Source organism: Zeus faber, assembly GCF_960531495.2.
Source record: "Zeus faber genome assembly, chromosome: 8".
Taxonomy (NCBI): domain Eukaryota; kingdom Metazoa; phylum Chordata; class Actinopteri; order Zeiformes; family Zeidae; genus Zeus; species Zeus faber.
In genome coordinates, this window is record NC_137195.1 from 30,622,697 (window position 1) to 30,642,508 (window position 19,812).

The window sequence follows — 19,812 nt, forward strand, 5'->3', positions numbered from 1 at the left end:
CGGGAGCTGGGACTGAGCACTCCGCTGTGTGCCTGGATCCTGGACTTCCTCACAGCCAGGCCCCAGGTGGTAAGGTTGGGGAGGCACATGTCCAGCTCCCTCACCCTGAACACAGGATCCCCCCCAGAGCTGCGTCCTCAGCCCCCTCCTGTACTCCTTGTACACACATGACTGTGTGGCCAGGTCCAGCTCCAATACTATCATCAAGTTTGCTGACGACACCATTGTGATGGGACTGATCAACGACGACTATGAGAAGGCTTACAATGAGGAGGTGGCTGACCTGTCACTCTGGTGCCAGGACAACAGCCTCCTCCTAAATGTCAGCAAAACTAAGGAGCTGATTTTGGACTTAAGGAGAGGATTACAACCGAGGACGCACGCGCCATTGGTGATTAATGGGACTGGTAAGAAAGGTGAGGCAACGTCTTACCACCTCAGGCAGCTGAAGAAATTCCGGGTCAAGGTGAGGATCCTCAAGTCCTTCTACTCTGGAGCAGTGGAGAGCATCCTGACAGGAAATATTGTTGCCTGGTTTGGGAACTGTACTGCTCAGGATAAGCAGGCCCTGCAGGGGGTGGTGCGTTCAGCCGAACGTACCACTGGAACTACCCTTCCCTCCCTGCAGGACTTCTACACCTGGTAGTAGCAGATCCCGCAGGATCATGAAGGATCCTCACCACCCCAACAATGGACTGTTCCAGCTGCTGCGGCCAGGCAAGCACCTCTGCAGTCACACACTGAGGACAGAGACTGAGATGGAGTTTCTTCCCGCAATCCATTAGGACTGTCAATGCTGAACTCACCAGGGGTCCTCACTGAGACACTCACATAGCCTGCCTTACTTTACTGTATGTTGCATAGTGTATCACTGTATCATCCGTGCTGTATTGCTGTTCTGTGATACTGTATTGCTGTACCGTACTGTTGTGTACTGTATATCTCCACACACACACTACCTCAGTTTATTCACATGCCACTTGACTGCACATATCTGTATATACATAATTGCCTATCCCATATTCCCTTTATTTCTGTTTTGTAGCCCCACTTGGTATTACCCTTTTGAGTCTTATTTTATCTTATATTATTTTATATTGTTCTTTTTACTAACTGCATTACGTTTTAGGAATCAGTTAGTTAGGTAGTAATTAGGTTGGCTATTGTGTTCAGTTTAGTCCTTATTGTGCATAATCTCCGGGTGTGCTGCAATGACATTTCACTGCATACATGTACGATCGTATGTATATGACAAATAAACCTCTTGAATCTTGAATCCTTTTCCCCATCTACATCTGCATCCCTGGAACTTCCATTTCTGCCTTTCTTCCTCTCCTCCTCCTCCTCTTCATCTCTATTTGGTTACCATGGTTATGGACAGCTGTTTGGACGGGTGTGTGTGTCTGGGTAACACATGAACTTACTGCCTATCACCTGGAAGTTTCCAGGTTCCTGTCAATCACTCCCCTGTAGCTCCAGCAGCTGGCCTCTGATTGGCCAGTCCTAAACAGCACACCCTGCCGACGGCGCTGACGTCACTTCCATACTTCCGGGCCGCCATGTTACCTCGCGGAAGAGTTGTTTTTCTGTGGCAGCGACCAACAAAAACAGACCGGGGTCTTCTGATCCGGCGATTTGACGTCTCGACGCGCCACGTCCAGTAGGGCCCCGGGGTGAGGGGGTCAGCGACACGTGTTCGCGGAGGGCGCGTCGGCTGGAGTTTTCGTGCGCGCGCCAGGTGACGCCGGAGTCCGAGCCCTCGCGCCGGATTGGTGAAGGGGGAAGACGCGCGAGCACGCGGGTGTGAAAGTGAAGCCGCGCTCCATTGTGCCTGCAGACCACCGCACGCATCACCAGGTGGGGGGACGTCAACCGTCACGTAGCCCTCGCACACACCCGCTGCCAGTCGCCGTACATTTACAAACAAGCCCCCCAGACGTGAACAACAGTTCCAAGCTTGCTTAGTCGGGCGACCACCTTGCTAACCCCAAAAGAAGCGCGTTTTTTGGCGCTAGTGATGCGAGGCTCTCGAACGACTCGTTCGTGGCGAACGAATCTTTTCGGAAGTGACTCTGGAAAAAATGAGCGGTTTGTTCGTTTCCTTCGCGGCTCAGACGCAAAGGCATTCAGAATGCTCGATTCGTGAACGGAGAGAGCAACGTGCTTCAGTCATTGGGCGACCGAGCAAGTCTTCGACTCGAAAATATTTCAATATCTTTGTGTATGTATATATCTTTTATTTATATATCCTAATCAGTCCCACAACAGGGAAATTCGCAATTTCTCTGCATTTACCCATCCTAGTAAAGTATGACGTATCTAGGAACAGTGCCCGGGGAGCAGTTAGGGGCTTAAGTGTCTTGCTCAAGGGCACATTAGCACTCTACCAGGACGGTCATAGATTTTCCGAGATCCACTTATAATAATTTTGATGATTTGATGTTTTTTTGTTTTTCCTTTCTGTGGCTCGGTTACGCTTGTCATTTAATGCTACTTTTGTGATCCGATCCTGAGAGTTAACCCATTAACTGTCAGGTTTCGGCAGTACCAGATCAGTACCACATCAGAGATCCCATTGGCCAGACCACATCCCGAGGTGGCCTGGCTTGCAATGTGATTGGATTTCATAGAAGTGCAGACAGCAACCCGGCCACAATAAACCATGCCCTCTAACCCCATTGATCCCGCCACAAACACAACGTGCAGGAAAGTTACAGGTCCGATACACAGACAAGGGTGTGCAGAGGTGGGCGTGCCGGTGCTGGAGATGCTCGTGTAGAATCGCAGGTAGTTGCTCAAAGGAACCTTTCGCATTCTGAAGATGAGCAATGTGCCTGTGAAGGTCACGTTTACAATATGAACCCAGCAGTGCTGGCTACACTCTCGCATTCACACACCCCTTTCCAGGGGAAACGAGTACAGTGGTCACCTCCACAGCGCGCTCTTTAAATTGCCCCAACACTGAATATAATTTATGACTTCAAAATCACACAACTGATTCCGTGGCACCCGACGGCATTTAATCACAAAGAAATTTTAATGTTTTGCAGTGGGAACATGAGATCCGATCCCAGATCCGGCCACAGAGCGGTCTCATGTCAAGCCGGGACATGAATCGTTCTGGCACCTCCGATCACAAAAGTTGCATAGGATTGACGAGTGTAACTGAGCCCTAAGGCAGCATAACAGACTCTTCTGACTCTCGTTCATCGTTCACTGGTGAATCATTGTGTTATACCAGTGTTTTCAACCATAGAGCTTGCCAGGTGTTCTGTGAAAAGGTCTCAAATTCCACTTAAAAAAAAAAGACTAGCTCTTGTGTTGCAATATCTAAATTGCAAAGCTGTACTGATTCATCCATTCCAGCCAGAATACCAGCTCTTGTGTTCATCAGAACAAGCTCAAGTTTTTCACTGAAAGTGAGAACAGTTAGCCGTGATAAAAGTTTTTTTGTGATGAAAATTAAAGGACTCTCATTTTTTGAGAGTCAAAGATTTGAGATTGTTTTGTTTGATTCAGTTGGTGTAATGCGCGGTGAGCGAGGCAGGACTTCTGGTGATTAATGGATTAGTCAGATGAGTCAGTTCGGCTCAGATGTGAATGGAGTTCTCCCAAGAACTCTCATTTATTTCTGTTGAAATTAGGGATGTTAACAATTAATCAACTATAGATGAATTGATAATATGAATTTAATTTATTAAAATGTTGTCTTAGCCATAAGAACTGAACAATCTGGGGCCTTGTTCTAATTGTATCACCAGGAATCTTTGTGGCGTTTCGAGAAAAGCAAACCCAGCCAGGAAGTAGTAGTACTCACCAAAACGACAGGGGCAGTCGGGAAAATAAATGCCCAGTGGAGCAGGAATTAGTAGTAGAAGTAAACAGAGGTTAAACAAACATGGCTGCGCCTAGAAAACGGGAACTTCTCGATGCCGAGGTGGAAACTGCTTATTGTTGCTCAACAACTGATGCTGCGTTCAGATGGAACACTGTGGACGGGAACTGGATAACTTTCTGGATGGCATGGGGGGGCAAGGCAGAGGTATGTGAAACGAAACAAGCGATACGTTGCTATGGTGATGACTCCTCCAATAAAATATATTAAACTAAGTTATTTAGTGTCTTATTATATATATATATATATATATATATATATATATATATATATATATATATAAGAATTTTAGTAATGTTTAGTCATTTTATTAGCCTTTCGTTGTACATATCTGTAAGTAACATCCGGCTCATTCCACCGCGAAGGTAGCAAAAAATTTAAATGTTTAACTCGCTCAACGATGGGTCGTAAATATTCCTGTATGGCGAGCCAGCTCAGTGAGTCTTGCCTTGAACTTCTCCACTTTGAAATGAAATGGAATGAGAAGCGCTGCTCTAGCCAAGTCACAAAATTTGCAGCTCCCCATGGCGCCAGCTAGCTTTTATGTTATCAATTGATCAATGGTTGTTTGTAAAGGTTAACAACTATCGATTAAGGAAATTCCTTTAAATTTGCATCCCTATTCAAAATTATATTTAGAATGTATACATATATATTTTGTGGAATGCAACATGTTAATCAGTCACATATAGTTCATTATGAAAAGGTGGTAAAACACTGCATTATACCAACTGATTCAAATGAACGAAGAAAGAAAAAATGGAATCACTTTTTATTAAGTCACTCGTCAGGAACCAAATCTTGAGAGCCAAATCTTTCATCTGGTTGCATATATCATTTTGTGCAGGAGCTATGTAATTCTCAAACAGAAGGTGTGGACTAAGTAGATTGTTTTACTTCCTTTAATAAATGTAGAGGTCTAGCATGCTATATATATATAGCAACTGGATTGCTTATTTCTGCCTCAAATTTGTTCAGAAACAGATTTTGGTGGACTGATAAGGTGAAATCAATGAAAGTTTACAGAGTAAATAAATGAAACACGGAAGCCATGCTCAAACACCATTGGCTTACAGATCTACTGGCCTGGGGAGGGTGGCTTCTCTCACTGAAACAACCTGTTTCAGACAGGCATGGATTGGACTCATGTTAGAATGGCTCCAGTGCATAATCTGAGGGATATTTTCAGCAAAAAAACTTTAAAAACATATTTTGGGGACTTCAGAGACCATATATTAACTTGTTGAAAAAGAGCATAATAGGGCCACTTTAAATCCCTTGTTTTGTACGGTGTTGATTGGAGTTATATCTTTGGCCTGGTGGCGGGTAACTGCTTTTGTAATCTTGTGCAGTTGGAAGCTTGGTGGGTATGGTGATGCACTGTAAAGTTTGTGTTATGAAGGATTGTGTTGTTAGGTGGAAGGGATCTTAAGTGTTTTTTTTTGTTTGTTCGTTTTTTTGTGTTTTATTTGTCTATAATTTCCAATTCATACTGGTTTTTATGGTGACGTTTCAGGTCTTTTAAATTTGTATAACATTGTTTAAAATTTGGAAAAATAAATTACCTACTGAATGTAATAAATACATAATTCGGCACACTGTGGCAGTGGGCATTATTTCAGTATCTCCAGCAACAGCAAATCTTGCTCGCTAAATAAAACAATCCAATGCATTTGCACCACAGTTAAGGACTGATTGCAGCCACATACAGTATATACAGTACCAGTCAAGTTTAGACACACCTCATTCAAGGGTTTTTCTTCATTTAAAAAAAATTCTACATTGTAGAATAGCAGTGAAGACTTCAAAGCTATAAAATAACACACATAATTATGTAGTAACCCAAAAAGTGCAAATAAAAATATATTCTAGATTCTTTAAAGTAGCCTCTGCCTTGATGACAGCTTTGCGCACTCTTGGAATTCTCTGAACCAGCTTTATGACCTCACCTGGAATGCTTCCAACAGTCTTGAAGGAGTTCCCACATGTGCTGAGCACTTATTGGCAGCGTTTCCTTCACTCTGTGGTCCAACTCATTTCAAACCATCTCAATTACATTTAGGTCAGGTGATTGTGGACACCAGGTCATTTGATGCAGCACTCACTCCATCTCCTCTTGTTAAAATAGTTTCCAGACTCCCACTAAGCCCAAACTAGGGTTGGGCAAAACAACCGGCGATTGCCGATATATTTGCGTATTTTGCAAATCATTCTCACTGATCGGACTCGGAAAAATCTCCTGCTTCTCATCGCCTCTGTCTATTAAAATAATTTGCCAGTAACGCCAGTGTAGAAAGTCTGCACTCTCCATCGCCACTTGGCCGTAGACAATTATTTGCAACCATCATGCAGAAGAAAATGTAGCAAAACTTGTTACTTCGGACCAACATGGCTTGAAGCTGATTAGATCTGTCCAAGAATCTCTCCTCTGACTGGTGAACTGTGGTGGATAGTAGTCAAGCTTCTGATTGGCTGAGTGTGACATCACTCATTGTGACATCAAAGCCACGTGGTTTGCCAAAAGCGTGGGCTATCCAATAAAATAAACAGCATGTGATTTCACCAGTAAGAGAACAACACAGAGAAGCGACACATATTGTCGGTGGCAACACACTAAGTTTTAAAGACAAGTTAATTATTTGCCAAGCTTGAATTCTCAAGGAGACAGACCATTTAATTAGCAAGATAAAAGGACAAAAATGGCGCAAAAAAACAATGGCTGATTGACTCAGTCAATCGGCAATTACAGATAAACTCATCCAATCGCCCAAGCCTAGCGCAAACCAGATGGGATGGCGTATCGCCGCAGAATGCTGTGGTAGTCATGCTGGTCAAGTCTGCCGTGAATTCTAAATAAATTGCTGACAGTATCACCAGCAAAACACCATCACACTTTCTCCTCCATGCTCCATGGTGGGAACCGCACATTTAGAGATTATCCATTCACCTTCTTTGCGTCTCGTGGTTGGAACCAAAAATATCATGTTTGGACCAAGACCAAAGGACAGATTTCCACTGGTCTAATGTCCATTGCTTGTGTTTCTTGGCCCAAGCAAGTCTCTTCTTATTGGTTTCTTTGCAGCAATTTGGCCATTTAGGCCTGATTCACACAGTCTCCTCTGAACAGATAATGTTGAGATGTGTTTGCTCCTTGAACTCCGAAGCATTGCGCTGTAATCTGAAGGGCAGGTAATTGGCAATTTCTGAGACCGGTAACTCTAATAAACTAATAACCTCTGCAGCAGAAGGAGCTCTGGGTCTTCCTTTCCTGTGGCAGTCTTCATCAGAGCCAGTTTCATCAGAGTGCTTGATGGTTTTTGCAACTACATTTGAAGAAACATTCAAAGTTCTTGACATTTTCCAAAATTAACTGACCTTCATGTCTTCAAAGTAATGATGGTCTGTTGTTTCTCTTTGCTCTGTTGAGCTGTTCTTTTTGTAATTTGGAATACAGGACTACACAATTACTACAGAACAGACAAAATAATGGTCTTTTACCAAATACAGCTATTTACTCCGTATGGTGTATACAAGGTGTTCATCTTGATCGCTGTATTTAACAAGCATGTTATGACAGTTAAATCCAAGACTCTTGAGATAATCCAAGACTGTTAAAATTAAAAAATAATTTGCTGAGGAACGATCGTGATCCTTCATGGCCTCAATTGATGAGCCCAAATCTTAAATCTTGTATAATATTTACCCTTTTTTCATTAAATGCAATTTTGTGCAATCTACTTTTATGAGCTTATTCTTACCCTGTTTTGAGTGTGTTTCATTTGTTTAATTTAGTTTTCTACTTTATAAATCTATTCTTCGCTTTGCTTTTCTTGTTACAATTTGATGGCCTTATTTTAATGTCACACTTTGAGTTAAATGTTGTGCATTAAAGGTGCTATACAAATTAAGATTATTATACCGACCCTATCTTGTCATAACAAATGATTTGCTCAAAAGCATTAAGAAACAAAGAAATTCCACAAATAAAGTTTTAACAAAGCACCTGTTAATTGAAAAGCATTCAAGTTGACTACGTCATGAAGCTGGTTGAGTGAGTGTTAAAAACACTCTAATTGTTAATTGTAGGTGTATAAATGTTTAATACATGTGTGTTATTTACCAAATTGACATAGTTGTGCTTAGATCAGATGTTGCCGATAGCATGCATGGTCACCGCTCAAGGTAGGCCTGACATATTGATGATTCAATCGATCGCGATTTACATTAATTAATTACTTAGTTAAGTAATTCATTGATCGATTAATTAATCAACCAATTTTTTTTTTGTTTTGTTTTTATCCTGCCAGGAAAAATCTGAGCATTGAAAGTGCTGTTTTACCATGTTCTGAAACTGATCCCCTTACTCAGTGGGAGTGGAGAGGGAGAGCCGCTCTCTCCCTCTCTGCTCAGAGCTGTTTTGGATTTATTATTTGTAATGTTAATTGTGTAAAAGTGTCCTGTTTTCCATCTCGTTGTTTTGACTTGGTGTTCTTCTAACCCTCATTGTGAAGTATATTGTCTGAATGAATTACGACCACAGAAATGGAATTTCTTTCATTATTGTCTTTTTCATTACCCCTCCAGACAGTGCTGCTGGTTTTCCTGTGTTTTTATTTTAGATCTATTTATTTTTATTTCTTTACTACTATGTAGTAGTGTGTATAAAACAAACAATCTAGCCACTGGGGGTGCACAAGCTAGTATATCATCAGTGCCGGTCCGAAGCCCGGATGAATAGAGAGGGTTGCGTCAGGAAGGGCATCCGGCGTAAAAACCATGCCAAATAAAACATTCAAACAACAAATCTGTTTTCCCTACTGGATCGATCGAGGCCTGGTTTAACAACGACCGCCACTGGTGCTGTTAGCCAACAGGGTGCCAGTGGAAATTGTGCTACTGTCGGCCGAAGAAGAAGAGGGGAAGCTGGTCTGGAGTCAGCAGGAGAGGAAGAAGGGTAGGAGAGTAGAGTTGAGAATTGGAACGTTGAACGTTGGCACTATGAAGGGGAAAGGGAAAGCTGGCTGACATGATGGAGAGAAGGAAGGTAGATGTACTATGTGTACAAGAGACCAGGTGGAAGGGGAGTAAGGCGGATGAGTTCAAGTACTTGGGGTCGACCCTCCAAAGCAGCGGAGAGTGCCGGAGAGGTGAAGAAGAGAGTACAGGCAGGGTGGAGTGGGTGGAGAAGAGTGATCTGTGACAGGAGGGTTCCAGCAAGAGTGAAGGGTAAGGTCTACAGGACGGTAGTGAGACCAGCTATGTTGTGCGGTTTAGAGGCGGTGGCACTGACAAAAAGGCAGGTGGCTGAACTGGAGGTGGCAGAGTTGAGAATGTTGGAGTAAAGCCAGGAGTATCAGAGCCAGGTACAAACTGTTCTACCATGGAGTGGATGGCAGGAGAAATGGGGTAGGGATAGTCATGAACGGAGAATATGTCAAAAGTGTTTTGGAGGTGACGAGAGTGTTGGACAGAGTGATGAGCATAAAGCTGTAAATTGATGGTGTGATAATGAATGTGGTCAGTGCATATGCTCCCCACGTTGGGTGTGAGAGGGAAGAGAAAGAGGAATTCTTTGGTGAGTTGGATGTAGTGGTGGAGAGCGTCCCCAAGGGAGAGAGAGTGGTCATTGGAGCAGATCTCAATGGGCTTGTTGGCGAAGAGACATAGAGACATAGACATAGGTGACGAGAAGGTGATAGGTAGGTATGGTGTCAAGGAGAGGAATATGGAAGGACAGATGGTGGTGGATTTCGACTAAAGGATGGAATTTGCTGTTGTGAATACGTATTTCAAGAAGAGGGAGGAACACAGGGTGACATACAAGAGTGGAGGAAGGTGCACACAGGTGGACTACATCTTATGGTGCAATCTGAAAGAGATTAGTGACTGCAAAGTGGTGGTAGGGGAGTGTGTTGCTAGGCAGCATCGGATGGTGGTCTGTAGGACGACTCCGGAGGCCAAGAAGAAGAAGAGAGTGAAAGAAGAGCCAAGGATAAAATGGTGGAAGTTGAAAAAGGAGGAGTGTTTGCATGCAATTTAGGGAAGAGGTAAGGCAGGCAATAGATGGGAATGAACAGTTACCAGATGACTGGGAAACAACTGCAGAAGTGGTGAGGGAGACGGCCAAGAAGGTACTCGTTGTATCATGCGGGAAGAGGAAGGAAGACAAGGACTCTTGGTGGTGGAATGAGCATAGAGCAGAAGAGGTTGGTGAAGAAGAAATGGGATAGTCAGAGAGATGAAGAAAGTAGACAGGGGTACAAGCTGATGCAGTGCAAGGCGAAGAGAGAAGTGGCAAAGGAAAAGGCATACGACAAGTTGCATGAGCGGTTGGACAGTAAGGAAGGAGAAAGGAACGTGTACCGATTGGCAAGACAAAGGGACCAAGCTGGGAAGGATGTACAGCAGGTTAGGGTGATGAAGGTAATGATGGGAATGTGCTGACTAGTGAGGAGTGTGTTGAGAAGGTGGAAGGAGTACTTTCAGGAATTGATGAATGAAGAAAATGAGAGGAAGAGAAGAGTGGATGATGTGGGGATAGTGGATCAAGAAGTGCAGAAAATTTGCAGAGGTGAGAACAGCATAAAATAAGATGAAGAGTGGAAATGCAGTTGGCCCAGATGACATACCTGGGGAAGCATGGAAATGTTTAGGTGAGGTGGCAGTGGCGTTCCTAACCAGACTGTTTAACACTATCCTGGAAAGGAAGAGGATGCAGTAGGTGTGACGAAGGTGTTCAAAGTGGAGGTGGGATTATATCAAGGATCAGCTCTGAACCTCTTCTTGTTTGCAATGGTGATGGACAGGTTAACAGATGAAATCAGGCAGTCTCCGTGGACTATGATATTGCAGATTATATTGTGATCTGTAGCGAGAGTAGGGAGCAGGTTGAAGAGAGCCTGGAGAAGTTGAGGCATGCATTAGAGAGAAGAGGAATGAAATTCAGCAGCAGCAGGTCAGAATACATGTCCCTGAATGGGAGGGAGGGCGGCAAAAGCTGAGAATGCAAGGAGTGGAGGTCGAGAAGGCGGATGAGTTCAAGTACTTGGGGTCGACCCTCCAAAGCAGCGGAGAGTGCGGGAGAGGTGAAGAAGAGAGTACAGGCAGGGTGGAGTGGGTGGAGAAGAGTGATCTGTGACAGGAGGGTTCCAGCAAGAGTGAAGGGTAAGGTCTACAGGACGGTAGTGAGACCAGCTATGTTGTGCGGTTTAGAGGCGGTGGCACTGACGAAAAGGCAGGTGGCTGAACTGGAGGTGGCAGAGTTGAGAATGTTGATATTTTCTTTTTTTTTTAACCTGTGCTGTCAGCATGCTGGGCATACAACACAGTATTTGTATGCCATTGCATTCAGGACAGAGTTAGTCTGGAAGTGGAGTTCAAGTTCTCAACCTGCAGTGCAACTCTTTAGTAATTCTTACTAAACTTCTTAACTGCTGCAATAACTCTGTCCTGTGGATGACCTGTAGAATGACAAGAGCACAGTTTTTGGTTATGGAGAGCCACCACCAACCCCCTCTTTGGAGAACTATTTATCATGTTTGGGTCAATATAAACAACAAACAACTATAAACAACTGATCACTACTCCAAGAGGGGGAGAATCACCACGGTGAGACAAATAAACATAGAAACAAACATTCACACAAAAACATGAACATTGGACGACAACATACAACTGGTCACGTGGTCTCTTCCTGGCACAGTTATGGCAGTAAATGAGGAAGGAAAGGAAAGGAATGCAACCAGGAGGTTGCTGGGGTGCACTCCAAGCAGGTGTGCGTGCGTGCGTGCGTAAGATGTCCACCAGTGAGTGTACATGACTTATCCCCATTAGTACTGGTGTAGAAGGTCGGTATTATGTCGCAGCGCCTCCAAGCAGCGCAAGGGGCACCGAAGCCCCCCCCAAACTCCACAGCCCCGCGGATAACTCTCGGCTGCAGGACATCCCCGGGTACCCTGCCGTGCGGCCACGGAAGACCCCTGGGCCCCCAGAGAAACCAGAGGACCGTGGAGCAACTCCCACCCAGCCCCGAGGAGCATGACCCAGTCCCAGGGAGTATGAGGAGACCCCGCACCCCAGGGGCGCACACATACAACCAACCCCCGGGTGCAGGCACAAGATGCAGCTGCCGGCACAGAACCCGGGCCACAGGCGCAAGGCACGGACCACGGGCCCTGGATCAAGGCCCCACGGTGACAGACAGACACCCCGCCCGAGCCCCCATGCCCTCCCACGCCCTGCACATGGGGGGAGGCCTGCCCCACGGCGGCTGACCAGACGCCAAGCACCCACACGCAGCAGCGAGCGCACAGCGCCCCCCCCCCCCCCCCGGCGGCGCCGGCAGGCCGCCAGGCACACAGGCCCTCCGCCACCCCCAGCAGTCGGGGCACCCGCCGCAGAGAAGCCGTGCCGCAGAAGCAAAAGGCCAACAGCCGCCCCCCACACCCACAACGACAAGCAGTCCCCCCATGGTCCCCGGAAGGCACCCGGCAGCGCTCTCCGCAGCCCTGCAAGGCCGCAGCACATCCCAAGCCACTAGGCGCAAGCCGCCAGGATGCCAGCTTGGCCGGGAGGGGGCCAATCACCCCCCCACACCGACCCGCCAGCGACCGGCCACCCCAGAAAAAAAACCCCCCAGTGCTCAATGTGTGCTGTTGGTGAAATTGGTGGGTTGTGGGTGCGAGTCCTTCAGGCAAGTTGAACAGGGATCACTCGCATCCCTCCTGTCCCGCAGGCCCTGGTCTGATGGAGTGTTGTTGGGAGTAGGATTGGTGTGCCAGTGTATGTGTTCTAAGCTAATGTGAGTGGGATTCAAATTTTGGGACGGCTGAGAAGCACACTTGGGCAGGAGCGTGACAGGCAAGATGGCAGCTGCCCGCCGCATCCCCACCCACATAGCCTGCACCCCGCCCATCCTGCAAGCCCTCGGTCCATTGTGTGGTGTATGTGCTGAGTATGAGTTTTGGCACTGGGAGAGATAGTCGAGTCGCAACCGGATCGATCCAGGGGCGCAGCAGGCCGGGGAGCAACCACGCAGACGCCCTCCCCCCGGACCCAACCGCGCCACAGTGCGCCCACCTCCCGTACATGGTGGCAGCCAACCCACAGCGATCAGCCATGGGCGCAAAGCGTCCGCCATGCGCCTCCGCCACGTCAGGCAGCTCCGCGCTCCCATCAGGCCCCTGGTCAGGCCCCACCCGCTGAGCATGCGGACTACAGAACAGAGGGCGGCAGACGGCACCCCCACCCACAGCCTGACCCCACCAGCGACGAGCACCCCGCGCACCGAGAGCGTCAGAGGGCAGGTACCTCGGCAGCCCGGTGTGATGACAGGAGACCGCCACCCATGAAGGAGGCCACATGGTGAGCCCTGCGCCTAGCACAGCCAGCCAGGTTCAGGACTCAGGTTGACAGGACCAAACGGAACGCCTAACCATCCCCGGTACGACGGCCACCACCCCCCACGGGACGCAGAGGGACACACAGGCCCAGCCCACAGGGCGGGTGACTCCAGCGGCCCGCCGACCACGGGGCCCGAGACCCGAACCAGCGACCCACAACCCCCGCCCCCAACCCAAGCCCCAGAACCCACATCCATGCCCGGAACCCACACACGGGCGCCAGCTGCAGGTACTCCCTGGTAGCACGTCTCCTCCCCACCCCTTAACTCAGGTAAAGGAGCGGGCGCCACCACCCAGACCACCCAACTCCCCCGTGGGGCCCCGGGATCCCCCAAGAACACCGACCCAGGCACCACAAAGGTCCCCAGAGCCGCCTGGGCAGCCACCCAACCGCGGAGCCCCAGCAGACCTGGAGGACCCCCTCATGCCCCAAAGCGCAACGACATTGCACCGACTTAGGAAGCCTCAAGTATTAAATGATGGAGTTATGTCAGTGATTACATTACATTACATTTCATTTAGCAGACGCTTTTATCCAAAGTGACTTACAATTGTTCAAACACCGACGGACGCAGCCATCAGGAGCAATGAGGGGTTAAGTGTCTTGCTCAAGGACACTACAGCATGCTAGCAGGAGGAGCCTGGGATCCAACCAGCAACCTTTAGATGACTAGACCACCAGCTCTACCGCCTGAGCTACCATCCCAGTGATCCCCCAGTGATAAAAGTAGCCCATATTTCATTAAATGAATCAACATTGTTTTGCGATATTGCCAATAGTTTTTCTATTGAGATGTAATCTATTAATAACCGCAACCAATGGGATGTGGTGAGATTATCTCTCTTTTTCCAATTGAGTAATATTGTTTTCTTGGCCATTGTTAAGGCAATCAAAATGGGTTGGTGGTGTTTCAGTGGTGGGTCGACTGAGGAGAGGTCACCAAGAAGACATATAGACGGGGAGAATGGAATGCTGCGACCCAGAAGGGTTGATAGCTTCCTTGTGATGTTGGTCCAGAATGCTAGGATAGGTGAGCAGAGCCAGAAGGCATGAAAGTAGTCATCTCTGGTATCAAGGGAACAGTGGGAGCAAATGTCTTCATCCACAAAACCCATTTTGAACATTTTGTGTTCCGTGATATGGGCTCTGTGCAAAATCTTATATTGGATGAGTTGCATTTTGGAATTGCGGGTCATAGAAAAGGTGTTGTTGCAAATAAGCTTCCACAGGTTGATATCAGTGGGAACAGCAAGGTCTCTTTCCCATTTCATTGTATGTAAAGATAAGGTGTCGATATTTTCATTGGAAGTGACAAGAATGGACAGGATTAAGAATGAGTACATTAGAGGAAAGGTCAGGTTGGACAGTTTGGTGAAAAAGTGAGAGAGGCCAGATTGAGATGGTTTGGACACGTGTGTAGGAGAGATGAGAATTATATTTGGAGAAGGATGCTGAGGATGGAGCTGCCAGGCAAGAGGAAAAGGGGCCAAAGAAGGTTTATGGATGTGGTGAGGGAGGACATGCAGGCGGTTGGTGTAAGGGAGGAATGGTGGGGATGGTAGCTCAGGAGGTAGAGCTGGTGGTCTAGTGATCTAAAGGTTGCTGGTTCGATCCCAGGCTCCTCCTGCTAGCATGCTGTAGTGTCCTTGAGCAAGACACTTAACCCCTAATTGCTCCTGATGGCTGCGTCCGTCAGTGTTTGAATAATTGTAAGTCACTTTGGATAAAAGCGTCTGCTAAATGTGATGTAAAAGGAAGATGTGCAGAACAGAAGGTATTGGAGGCAGATGATCCGCTATGGTGACCCGGCAGCAGCCGACTGACAAAGAAGTAGTGTGTATAAAACAATTTTTTTAAACACAATTGAGCTAAGGGACTGTCCAGTTCCATAAAAAAAATTGTCCCCACTGTCCTGTGCAGCATCACGTACGCACGACATTTGCAAGATCGCCCAAGCCTCACTCAAGGTTTTCCTGACAACACCTCCACTAGCTAATTTCCTTGTTTTTAAAACCCTGATCTATATCCTTGTCTTCTGTATGAGGGATTAATTTCATGGAATGTAATGCAAACCGTGGTTTCCCAATCTCTGTTAGGTTAAATGCTCCGTTTTGCGGCCCATGCCCTATTAAAACTTTGTCTTGTATTAGGTGAAGTTGCACAGACCTTGCTTTCACTGATGGCTCCGCTGGAAGTCATTGGAGATTGTATAAAAACTGGGTACAAAGTGATAGAATTATGTAATTGAAAAAATTATATTATGGAAAAGGGTAATGGTAAGGGAGCAATTTGTGCACCGGTCTGCCTCTCCGATGGCACCGATGATGTGCGCGTGCCAGCGATGGGCACGCCAAAACTATGTTTTTATTTTAGATTTAGGTTATTTTATTTTAGGTCTGCTTATGGAACAAAACAGGTGAGTATGGAACGGTATGGAATGAAACCATCCGTAATGGGTACGCTTTCTACGTGACTCTCTCCCCGATCACCCCCCCTCCATGCATTTTGCCCAGAAAATAATCGTAACTTGTCTATGAGTCGTGCCCTGTCCCCACACTGTTTTTATTGTTTTATTTGCAGGAACGGGGCACCGAAAATCGGGGAGGATGGAGAGCTGTGTTCGGGTCCAGACACGAATGATTCTACCATATAAAAATATATTTATGATTCCCCTTATTTATAATTCCCCAATTAAATGTTATCCGTGTGCTTTTTTTGTAAGCTTCTATCTATTTTATCCTGTTATTGTAATGCACACTAACAAAAAAAAAACGCTTGACTTGAAGAATCTCAATCGACTGACGGGTTTTCGGCTGATGATTCCACTTGTCGACTACTGGGGACACATTTTCCAAACGATTCCAAACGAATGAAAGGGGGGAGTTTTACTCAGGACAAACCATAACTTTTGTTATTCCTGGTTTTTATGGAAAGTTCTGGTGCTCAGTTTCTAGAATAATTGTTTTTTATATTTCCCATCTTCGTAGACACTTCAACTTTGCTAAACAGCTGCATCTGCATTTTCTTTTAATTTATTTTATTACACCTTGCTCTGTTTGGTCTAATTAGCAAACTTGTCTGTGATAAATTGTTTCAGTTGGCACATGATGGCATCTAATGATTTATAGATGGACATCTTGCACGTTCCAAACTTTAGCGCTGTCTGCTGTCAGGGAATTCATTATGAACAGCTATCAGTGTTTATCTGTGCGCATGAATTTTAGACTTTTATTCAGCCCTCCACCCCTCCACTATTGACACCAACTGCCACTGTTAACTGAATATGCTCAGGCATGGCTTCTGCTTAGAAGTCCCATTCTTTATGGAAAGACAGTTACAGTTGTAAAGCTGACAACATGATTCAGTGGGTTACATATGTATACCCAACAAGCTACTGATCCTAACCATATTGTTTAAAGTGATTATTGATGGTGGGTAAAGGTGCTAAGACTGCTGAGATGGCATTTATTGAAACACTTAATCTAGTTGTGTCATGGCTTCTTCCTGCAACAGGAATAGGCACATGCATCTAATATACCTGCTGCAGGTACATAGAGAATGACTACACTTGTTTAGTGAATGCCACTTTGCTTCTTTGTTCACTCTTTTCAAATAACAAAATTAATGGGAATTTTATTGAATGAGATTCAATGTCCTCTAACCTTTTTGCAATGGGACAATTTTGCTCACAGATATTTTCCCTTTAACCCTACAGATATGTACCAGGTTCCGGTCCAGAAGCTTGAGAAAATCAGAACCTCCCGGAAGAGAGTCAAAACGATTCTGACTGATATAGGACTTGACTCCTGCCAGAACTTACTCAAGGTAGTCTCACTTTCATTCCGAATGAAATTTTATTTTCATTAAGTCAATGATTGTATAATTGTTTGGATTAAGCTCCTTGTACATGACAAATTTTTTAGTATGGTTATTTTTAACAGTGATTCTAACCAATATCTTCATTATAATTTTCAATCCTTATACGATACTTGTACTGCTTGCCAAAGGTTCATTCTATCTTAGATTGGTGCCTTTGCCGCCACGGGGTATCCCAGCCGGCCCCCCGGGGTTCAGGCGCACCACCGGCTCACCTCTGCCCTGTCTGTCAGGGTGGTAGAGCTTGAGCGCATGCGATATACCCGAAAGATGGTGAACTATGCCTTGGCAGCAGCATTGAAAATACGATTCAGGTTTTGAAAAATGTGATTAACGGTTTTAAATGGCTCTTATAATATATGTAATATTTTTTTATAAAATATGCAAGGTTTTATCGACCGGCTGATAAATCGGGCGATATTTGCGCATTTTGAGATCATCGGCCGATGCCGTCACTTACGAGGCCGATAAATAAAAAATGTCTGCAAACTAGTGTTGTCATAAATATATATTACATATTGATTCTGAATATTTGAAACGGTTTCAATACTAATTTTCTGTAGTAATGATATACCGGTAGCAGCTGTGCTTCCTCGCTCTCTTTTCTCGCCAACAGAAAGTCACACACACACCGCTGCGGTGCCCACGCTTTAATATGACGCAGTTTTTTATTATAAAAAAAATGTATCGTTCATAATTATTTTTCATTCAATTTTTTTTTGTTTTTTTTTACAAAGTTCAGTTTTTTGATTACATGTGGACGTTTATTTAGTTGATACCCTTTTTATTTTAAATAATTGCACTGCAGAGACATTGCAGACAATATAAAATTGATGTTAAAATGTTCATTTAAGTTCAGCAATTTTCTGTCTCATTTGTTATGATTATTAATTTGTTGTATATAAAAAACAAGCCAAAAAAAAGATATCGGCTTTATATATATCGGCCATTGGCCACCCCCCTCTTTAAATATCGGCGTCGGCCATTGAAAAACCCATATCTGTTGACCACTCATTTTTTCTGACTTTTAGACTAGTTGACTAGTCTAAGTTTAAACTTTCATTTAAACTTGAGGGGAATTAGTCGTTAGGAACATCCATAATGATGTGCAAGCAGCTCAGTTATTGTCTTGTTAATAAAAAAAGTCAAAAAATAAACATTTTGTAAAATATATTAAAAAAAAAAAGAATTTGTATATGATTCTGAAACAAAACATCCTATTTTGCCCCCTTTCCAGGAGCTGAAGCAATTTGATGCAGGCAAAGAGTGTTTTCAGAACACAGAATGGTATGACATGACAGATGGTTACAAATTCAAGAAGAGGAAGAAAGTAAGTGAAATGATGGTAAAATGGTCACACAACACAATTCTTTATTTAGTGACTTGTTTGCTTATAAGGTTCTATCTCTTATAGGGGTAGTTTCATTGGTCTCTGAGGTTGTACAACTAATGCAGATGACTTTTTATATATATAAAGTCATCTGCAATATGGCCACGTGGTCTCATATATATATATATATGACAAGAGAACTATATATATATATATATATATATATATATATATATATATATATATATATAGTTCTGCGCCTGCGGCTGCATCTTGTGTCTGCACTTAGGTTGGGTTGCATGTGTGCGCCACCGGGGTGCGGGGTCTACTCGTGCTCCCAGGGACTAGGTTATGCTCCTCGGGGGCAGGCGTAGGGGTTGCTCCGTGGGTTTCCGGCTTCTGTGGGGGCCCGGGGGTCTTCTGTGGCTGCGGGGGGTGGGGGGGGCCTTCGGGGCCCTTCCTGCTGCTTGGGGGCGCCACCACATAATACCGACCTTCTACACCAGAACCAACTGGGATAAGTCCTATACACTCACCGGTGGACACCATACACACATACAGGCGGTCCCATCACACACACACACACACACCACCAACACCTGCTGCGAATGCACCCCAGCACCCTCCTGATTGGTGGCGGTTCTGTGTAACAAAAAACTGTTCTCTTGTCATCCTATACTGTAGGTCATCCACAGGACAGAGTTATTGCAGCAGTTCTTGATGATTTAAGAATTAATAGAGTTGCATTGCAGGTTGAAAAGTTGAATTCTACTTGCAGACTAACTCTGTCCTAGATGCAATAGCATACAAATACTATGTTGTATTACTAGCATGCTGATAGCACAGGTTAAAAAAACAACCCAGTTTGTTTATGCATTTTAAAAGATATAAACACTGGTGATTGGACTTTATGTGGTGTTCCAAGAGTCGTACCACAGCTGAATGGTGTTGATGTTCCCCCTCAAATCCACCTTGCTTTGCCTGTGTAGATGCAGTTTACTGGGAAAGCATCTTCTGCCAGGTATTTAGGGTAATGGGCTTTAGCCCCATTGAGATTTACTGTAGTCTTACCTTTATAGATTATAAGCCACTGGTTTTATTAGTTGTTTTTGTATATGTTTTTTTTTCTTCCCAATGACACCTCAAAATCATAATTGTCCAGCTAATCCTGCCACGCATCACAATTGGCCTCATTCACGAACATGCACCGCACAGATTTGTCCTTAAATTGTGTGTATTCTAAGCAAACATTTGGCATCCACCAATTTTTTATTACTTGAATCTATTCTAAACTTACCAGTCATGTGCA

At 45.1% G+C, this 19,812-nt stretch overlaps 1 protein-coding gene across 4 annotated transcripts in view; it reads left to right on the forward strand.

Annotated features, from left to right (window-relative positions):
* Positions 1–1,572: 1,572 nt before the first annotated feature.
* LOC307234270 (activity-dependent neuroprotective protein 2a-like) overlaps positions 1,573–19,812 on the forward strand; it is a 66,833-nt gene continuing 48,593 nt past the window's right edge. For all 4 annotated transcript variants that reach the window (XM_080005906.1, XM_080005909.1, XM_080005907.1 and 1 more), the window contains exons 1-3: positions 1,573–1,857; positions 17,013–17,122; positions 18,411–18,503. In XM_080005906.1, coding sequence (XP_079862032.1) covers positions 17,015–17,122; positions 18,411–18,503 — 201 coding nt within the window. In that variant the 5' untranslated portion in view covers positions 1,573–1,857; positions 17,013–17,014. The remainder of the gene's footprint in view (positions 1,858–17,012; positions 17,123–18,410; positions 18,504–19,812) is intronic.